Raw genomic sequence first — 8278 nt, forward strand, 5'->3', positions numbered from 1 at the left:
CATGTTTATTTCATTCATTTTAAGAAATTGCAGTTTTTGGATCACGACCTCACTCACTGAACAAATCACTCTTTTCTTGACCAAAATATGACGAAAATATTCATCTTTAACCAAAGTGAAGACATTTCTTACGTTTATTGCAAAAACACAGTGATCACAGTTTTTCATGTTTCTAAAGAGTGGTGAGGACGACGAGTGGTGGGGACGACGAGTGGTGGGGACGACGAGTGGTGGGGCGGAGTGGTGAGGACGACGAGGAAGTCGTCCTTTTCTTCTCCTGACTCAGACGTCGGTGCATTAACGTCAGCAATTCTGCTGCTGCTGCTGCTGCTGTTACTGATGCTGCTGCTGTTACTGATGCTGCTGCTGTTACTGCTGCTGCTGATGCTGATGCTGCTGTTACTGATGCTGCTGCTGTTACTGCTCGTGTTCTTTATTTCCAGCTCTGACTTTAACCTTTTCCACACAGGTGCTGAGATTCGTGACCTTTCCACCGTCAGCTTCCTGCTGCCTCTGAACGTGTGTGTGTGTGTGTGTGTGTGTGTGAGTGTGTGTGTGTGTGTGTGAGTGAGCTCAGTGCTTGTGAGCAGACTATGACCTTGCACGTGTGTGTGTGTGTGTGTGTGGTGCAGGAAAGTGGATTTGACATGAGCGTGGTGAAGATTACCTGTGTCCAGACACTTATGCTGCACACAGACAATAAGAACTGCCATCACTCACTTTTAAAGGTGCGCGTGTTGAAACAAGAGGCGTAACCTTACAAAGAGCCCGCGGGAAACACACCTGCCTGCGCCTGCACCTTACACACACACACACACACACACTACTACCACCTGCAGCGCACACACATGCGCAGCGTCTTGCATACCTGCGCCGCAGCACACACATACACACGCACACACACACTGCCGCTTTTTGCATACACACACATACCGCGCTACCTGCGCCGCGCACACGCACACACACTACGCGCACGCCGCGCACACACACACACACACATACACACGCACACACACGCACACACGCACAAAAAATCTAACCCACACCAAAAGTGCTTTATACTTAGTTTATCAATAAACCATAATAATAAGTAATAAAGTATTCTGATTCTGATAAACCAGTCAAATACACTTAACTGTCAATCAATTACACTTAACTGTCAATCAAATACACTTAACTGTCAATCAATTACACTTAACTCTGAATCAGATACACTTAACCATGAATAAAATACACTTAACTATGAATCATTTACACTTAACTATGAATCATTTACACTTAACCATGAATCAAATACACTTAACCATGAATCAAATACACTTAACTATGAATCAAATACACTTAACTATGGATCAATTACACTTAACTATGAATCAGATACACCTGACATGAATAAAATACACTTAACTGTGAATCAAATACACTTATCTATGAATCAAATACACTTAACCATGAATCAAATATACTTAACCATGAATCAATTACACTTAACAATGAATCAAATACACTTAACCATGAATCAAATACACTTAACTATGAATCATTTACACTTAACTATGAATCAAATACACTTAACTCTGAATCAGATACACTTAACAAAATGAGAAACGTTGTCAATAAAGTTGCTCACAGTTTGAATTCAAAAGTCAAAAGTTAAAGATTTAAACTCAGAGTTTAACTCACTGCTGCTGAAAGAACTCCAGATTATTTGAGTTTACAGAACTCTGCTGTGGCTCCAGGTAAAGAATAAAGACAAACTCCAGCATAGAGAGTCTGAGTGAACGTGGTCTGGACTCTGTGGATCAGATTCATGGTGTCAGAGACTCTGTAGAAGGACAGAAGACCTGCTCTGTGGTCCAGGTAAACTCCCACTCTGGAGACTGTAACATCTGAGACGACAGTCTTGATACTGTTGTGAACAAACTGACATTTGTTTTGGTCACAAACTAAAGCCCAAGATTTGTCATTGTATCCAAAAACACTTTCATGTGAACCTGATCTGCTGATGTTCTTGTACGTCACTGCTACACAAACTCCTCCTCTTCCTGTCCACTCCACCTCCCAGTAACAACGTCCAGTCAGACTCTCTTCACTCAGGACCTGAAGATAATAACCAGTGAATCTGTCTGTGTGATGAGGATAAGACTGATCTTTATCCATAAATGTCACTTTTCTGTTTCCCTCAGAAAATAACAGAAGTGTGTGAACTGTGTTTGGATCCAGTTTGATTTCCTGTGAATATCTGAAGAGTTCAGTTCTGGTCTTTGGTTCTGGTTCTGGTTCTGTCAGTAAAACATCTACTTCAGCCACAGCCAGTGAGATGTCTGTCCACGTCTCGGTCAGGACGTCCTGCAGTTGACCTCTGAGCTTTGCCACAGCCACCGTCACGTCCTCAAAGTGTCTCAGAGGAAGGACGTTGATGGACGAGTGTGTGGACGGACTGAGTGCTGACAGTGAGCGGTAGTTGAGGAGAAACTGGTTGTGGTCTTGTGTGAGTGAGAGCTGCTTCAGTTCAGCTTCTCTCTTCTTCAGCTCAGTGATCTCCTGCTGAAGCTTCTCCTCGGCGTCTGTGACTCGTCTCACCTCAGTTTCCAGCTTGGATCTGATCTGCTGCTTCACGTCAGAGCTTCTCTTCTGCAGGAGACCCATCATCTCAGTGAAGCTCTCGTCTGTGTCCTTCATGGCTTTATCAGCAGAGAGAGTGAGAGTCTTCCTCTCCTGTTGAATCACCTTCATGTCTCTGTCTCTGTCCCTGAGTCTCTGCTGGACTTCTCGCTGGATTTCCACCAATCCTCCACATCAACTGCTTCTTCATCGTCACTCCTGTCTCCGCTCCACCTCTCCTTTCTCTCATCTCCTGCACTTCATTTTCTTCTATCCCTTCTCAGTTTTTTTTTTATCCTCCTCCAGTTTATTGGTCACGCTGGTGAGGAGTGCGATCGTCCTTCGCCGCCGCGGCCACGCTTAACATCTGTGCCCAATTCTGATCAACGTGTGGGCGCACGTGTCATGTGCTTGAGTGACAGGTGAAGTTAGAAGAAGACTCAGATCCAGGTCTCTCTGCTTGTGCGTCCTCTCTGCTGCAGCTGAGACCGTGTCATGGTCTTTATGTTCGTCCACAGAGCAGAGATAACAGATACACTTCTGATCAGTGCGGCAAAACAAGTCCATCATCTTATCGTGATGAGGGCAGATGTTCTCCTGGAGGTTCTTGGACGGCTCCACCAGCTTGTGTTTCTTAAATGCAGGTGATTGATGATGAGGCTGGAGATGTTCCTCACAGTAAGAGACCAAACAAACCAAACAGGACTTGAGAGCTTTCAGTTTCCTGCCAGTGCAGAAATCACAGGCCACATCTTCAGCTCCAGCATAGCAGTGATGAGCAGGAGCAGCGTGGAGTCCAGTCTTCTTCAGCTCCTCCACTAAATCTGCTAACATGGTGTTTTTCTTCAGGTCAGGCCTCGGTGTGAAGTCCTCTCTACACTGAGGGCAGCTGTAGATCCTCCTCTGCTCCTCTGAGTCCCAGTGGTCTTTAATACAGTTCTTACAGAAGCTGTGTCCACAGGTGAGACTCACAGGATCCTTCAGAAGATCCAAACAGATGGAACAACAGAAGGTTTCTCTCTGCAGCTGAACTCCTGCCATTTCACCGCTCTGTCACCACCACTGTCTGAGTTTCACTTCCTCAGAATTCTGACAGGTTTGAAACAGGTTTGAGCTCTGATGTCAACAACATGTGACGCGGCGTTGGGCGGAGCCTCTCGGCTCCTCCTTATCCCATTGTCAAACTGCAGGTGTGAGGGGGAGGGAACCAGGAACCACTCCCACTCTGACATGGAGTGACCTCTGTACTTAGTGACACTCCCTGTGTGTGTGTGTGTGTGTGTGTGTGCGCGTGTGCGTTAGTGTTGTCAATTTTGTGCCACTCACTCTCCCTGCATCAAACCTCATAGAGAAAATCAGTGATTTTAACATCACATGACTTTCTGCTTTGACACCGTCGTCACATTTTTAGTTTGTTCAGGTTAATGATGAGTCACGGAGTCCCACAAGGTTCTGTGCTTGGACTCAGGGATTGCTCTACATTTATCCACCGTCATGCAGACGATACACAACTATACTTGACAAATCAACACAACCCTCATGAAACAAATCAAGTTTAGACTTTCTGCTTTCCCTTTCAAGGCTGTTGGAGAACTCATGTAGCCTTCAGTTAGCTTCAAAAACTCAGAATATGTTTACTTTGTCCATTGTGAGCGACTGTTAAAACGTGGTGGTCCAAAATGTAGAACCGACCCTGCTCCTGATGTCCTCGTTTTGGGGTAAATAAAAACAACAATTATTGTAAAACTTTGTCATGGAGTCCCACAAGGTTCTGAGCTTGGACCTTTCTATTCTATATATATGTTACGATCTTTTAATACATCACCAGGAATCAGTCTAGTGTCAGCTGGACCACTGCCTGGTATTAAACATCCACCTGATGATGATGATGATGATGATGATGATGGTGGCTCGTTGGCGGCTCCTGCTGGTCCTGGCTGAGTTTGCCTCCGCTCAGGTGTGAGATGTGAAGAGTTGGAACAGATGCTTCCTCTTTAATTACCTCACAAAGAAGTAACTTTGCTGTGATGGAGGCGACGCCAACGCAGCTGAGTCCTCGAGGAGTCCAGGATAAAAATAACACACACACAGAGAAAAATGTCAGATTTCATGTGTGAAGATTGGAGCCGAGATGTATTCAAATATATTCATAGTTAGATCTGTCAAATGTCAAGTGAGCTAATCTGGGAGATGGATTTTCTGGCACTTGTGACAAAAAAAAGAAAAAAGTCAATCTGAACATAATGAAAATAAAACATAGGATTGATTTTGTAACCACAGAAGACTGTCAGCCAATCACAGAGCCAGAAACCTGCAGTCAAGGTCAAAGGTGAGAAATCAAACATCATCAGGTCTGAATTCACTTCAGAAATCTCCTGTCAATCAATGAACACATGAAATCATCTGTGAATGAAAGGCAACGCAGTGGTAAAAAACAAACAACCAGGAAATGATAGGTGAGTCATTAAACACACCTAAAACACACCTAATGGGGGAGGAGCATGCGATCAAAGTGGCGGGAAAAACACGGGAAGTGACGTCATCTGAAAAGAGATAGGACGTCAGTTACCAAAATCACTGAATAAACGGATGATTTACTAAAGTGAAATCAGTTTAGTCTGGATCAACCTAAATCTGGATCAACCCAAATCTGGATCAACCTAAATCTGGATCAACCCAAATCTGGATCAACCCAAATCTGGATCAACCTAAATCTGGATCAACCCAAATCTGGATCACCCTAAATCTGGATCAACCCAAACCTGGATCAACCCAAATCTCGGTCAGATCAAAATCTCCCTCGGTCCCGATGGGTTAAACAAGTTTGATGAGTTTTCGTGAACAGTACGACTGTTTGTGTTTTTTAAAGAACTTTATTAATCCCCTGAGGGAAAGTATTCCTTTGCATTTGACCCATCCTAGAATTAGGTAGCGCCCGGGAGCGGTTGGGGGTTGGGTTGACTGTGTTTGTGTTTGTGACTGCGTTTGGGACTGCGTTTGGGACTGTGTTCTCTCTGACGTTCTCTCACTCTTCATGTCAAAAAGTTCTCCTCTGGAACAACATCCTGAGTGAAACCATTTACTCGCAGAATCGTTGGACGACGTCCTCCATGAGACACACGTGCTCCACAGACCTTTGTGAAACAGTTGACTTTTATATTTAGAGCTCTTGTTGCTAAGTGACTTGTTCTTCCCGAGCTTCTTTGTATCTGTGTGAAAAACACAGAGACAATCTTTGTCGGTTGTCTTCTCCTCAGCCTCAGAGGAGGAACCTGGATCCATCGAACCCTCGACCTCCTCAAACATCACCTGGCTGCCTCACAGGAGGTCGTCTGTCGCCCACTTCCTGCTCTGCTGCCGGTTACCAAGGTGAGCCATCGCCATGGGCAACCGACCTAAAGAAGAAGAGGAGGAGGGAGGAGAGGAGATGTGAATGTGAGAAGAGGGCATGAAATCGATGACGCACGCACACACACACACACAGACACACACACACAGAGTGAGGTCATCTGACTTTCGTGACCGCTAAAACATTGTGTGCGTAGCATGGAGACGTCGTAGTGAGAGTGAGCTCCTCCCTCACCGGTGAAGTGTTGTCTTCTCCGCCTCCGCCGACATGAACTCTGCTGTAATTAAAGCCGAGCGTCGCCGCCTCACGCAGTGGCTTCGTCTATCGCCGCCGCGGCCACACCGCCGCCAAAGCTCTCGTGTTTCTTTTAAATGTCACGCGGCTGAAACAAGGTTGCACTTAAGCAGCACGACTTGTGATATTTTCACGGGGAGGAGAATTAAAGCGGCTCCGCTCAACAGAGGATGTACACGTTCATAAAACCTCGCTGAATCTGGAACGAGTGACACAGTGTTTCTTACTGCGTACCCAAGATCGAATAAAAACAGAACTTTATTAACTTGGTTTGTGAACGCTAACACGTAGCTGAAATCACCACAAATCATCTTTCATTCACCACAGACAAAGACACGTTTAGTGACAAGATGGTTCATAGAGGACTCAGATGCAGTGGCCTCTTAATAGTCTTTATTAGCATTTGTTAGCAAAACACAAGACAAAGATCCTCTTACTGAGGGAAAACAAAAGCGAGGCTATGAAAAACTGACCACGGTCTGGAGGGGATGGGGAGTGGTTGCAGTAGGCCCATGCGCGACCTGGTGGAGGACCTATTCCTGGCGCAGTCATAGGGTCTGTGAGGGGGAAGCGACATGGCTCTGGACTTGCTAAAAACCTCCTTGAGGTGGTGGTAGCAGGGAGGTACTGCGCTCAGGTCTGGGGTCTCGGAATCTGCGGCAGGGGGGACAGAGACATGGTTAATATATGTGACATCCCCACCCTGAGTCTGGGTCTTGCTCTGGTGGTCTTTACAGTTCTCCCCCCAACACATGATGGTCCCTGATCTCCAGTCCACCCGGGGGTTATGCCTGCACAACCACGACAGTCCTAGGATCAATGATTGAGATGGGGATTTAAATAAGTAAAAGTTCATGGCTTCAGTGTGCCCCCTATGCGTAGTTCGAGAGATTCTGTGGAGTGAGTGATCACAAAAAGTTCTTTGCCGTTAAGTGCACTGGCTTTGATAGGCCTGGCCAGGATCTGGGTTTTAAGTCCTATTTTTGTTGCCAAATCCCAATTCATGAGGCTTTCATCAACTCCTGGGTCTATGAGAGTTTCTAGATCATAGCTGGTGGCGTGGTGCTTGATGATGACGGATGTGAGTTTGTGTGAAAGCACTGACCCTCCTGCCGTCGTCGCCGTCACTCCTCTGCTGTCAGCCTCATCCGCCCCAGCTCCATGGGCTCTCCCACTCCCTCCCTGGGGTATTGAGGCTGCTCGGGAGGCGATCAGTGGGGCGCCAGCCCAGTCGGTCGTCACGTTGCCTGAGCTCGTGGAGTCTGTTGTTCGTCCGGATGGCCAGAGCAATTAGGGCGTCCAGGCTCGTCGGGAGGTCCAGCGGCACCAGCTGCTCCTGGATCGGTTTCGCCAGCCCCTTCAGGAATATGTCGTAAAGCGCCGCCGTGTTCCACCCGCTCTCCGCCGCTAAGGTGCGGAACTGAACAGCGTAGTCGCAGACTGATTGACTCCCCTGTATCAGCCCACTCAGCTCTCTTGCCTTTTCCCGGGCCGTGGAGACCGGGTCGAACGTCTGCTGTAATGCTCCCTGAAAGTCTGCGAGTGAACCGCAGAGTCTCGTCCCCACTCGGCCATGGCCCACGCTCTCGATCTGCCCGACAGATGAGAGATCATAAAGGCGACCTTGGATCTGTCCAAGGTAAAGGTCGGGGCATAATGTTCAAAATGCATGGAGCATTCAGTTATAAAGGCTTGGCAAAGTCCTGGTTCGCCTGAAAAACACTCTGGGGGCGCAAATTTCTCCCCGGATCCGGCGAAGGAGGCAGCCTGCGTCGGCGCCGCCACAGACACCAGAGGCTTCGGTGCTGCGGGCGGGCTGGTCGTGGACTGCAGGAGATCGGTCAAGTTCCGCACCTGGGTCGCAAGCTGACCCAGGACTCCGCCATGGTGGTCTGGAACTGCTCTTGCCTGAAGATATATGAGGTCAACACAAAGTGTTTGTCGACAAAATAACAACGTTCTACCACGAAAAGACGTAATAATCCCATTCATATTCAAAAAGCCGTAATAATCCCATTAATATTCAAAAAG

At 47.0% G+C, this 8278-nt stretch overlaps 1 protein-coding gene across 1 annotated transcript; it reads right to left on the reverse strand.

The window, feature by feature from the left end:
• Positions 1-1530: 1530 nt before the first annotated feature.
• LOC122762773 (tripartite motif-containing protein 16-like) lies at positions 1531-3699 on the reverse strand. The gene is made up of 2 exons (XM_044017961.1): positions 3045-3699; positions 1531-2792 (listed from the first exon to the last, which is right to left on the reverse strand). Exons 1-2 carry the CDS (start codon positions 3643-3645, stop codon positions 1705-1707), a joined length of 1689 nt encoding a protein of 562 aa, XP_043873896.1. The 5' UTR covers positions 3646-3699; the 3' UTR covers positions 1531-1704.
• Positions 3700-8278: the final 4579 nt, after the last annotated feature.

This window comes from Solea senegalensis, unplaced genomic scaffold, assembly GCF_019176455.1.
Source record: "Solea senegalensis isolate Sse05_10M unplaced genomic scaffold, IFAPA_SoseM_1 scf7180000016071, whole genome shotgun sequence".
Classification (NCBI taxonomy): Eukaryota; Metazoa; Chordata; class Actinopteri; order Pleuronectiformes; family Soleidae; genus Solea; species Solea senegalensis.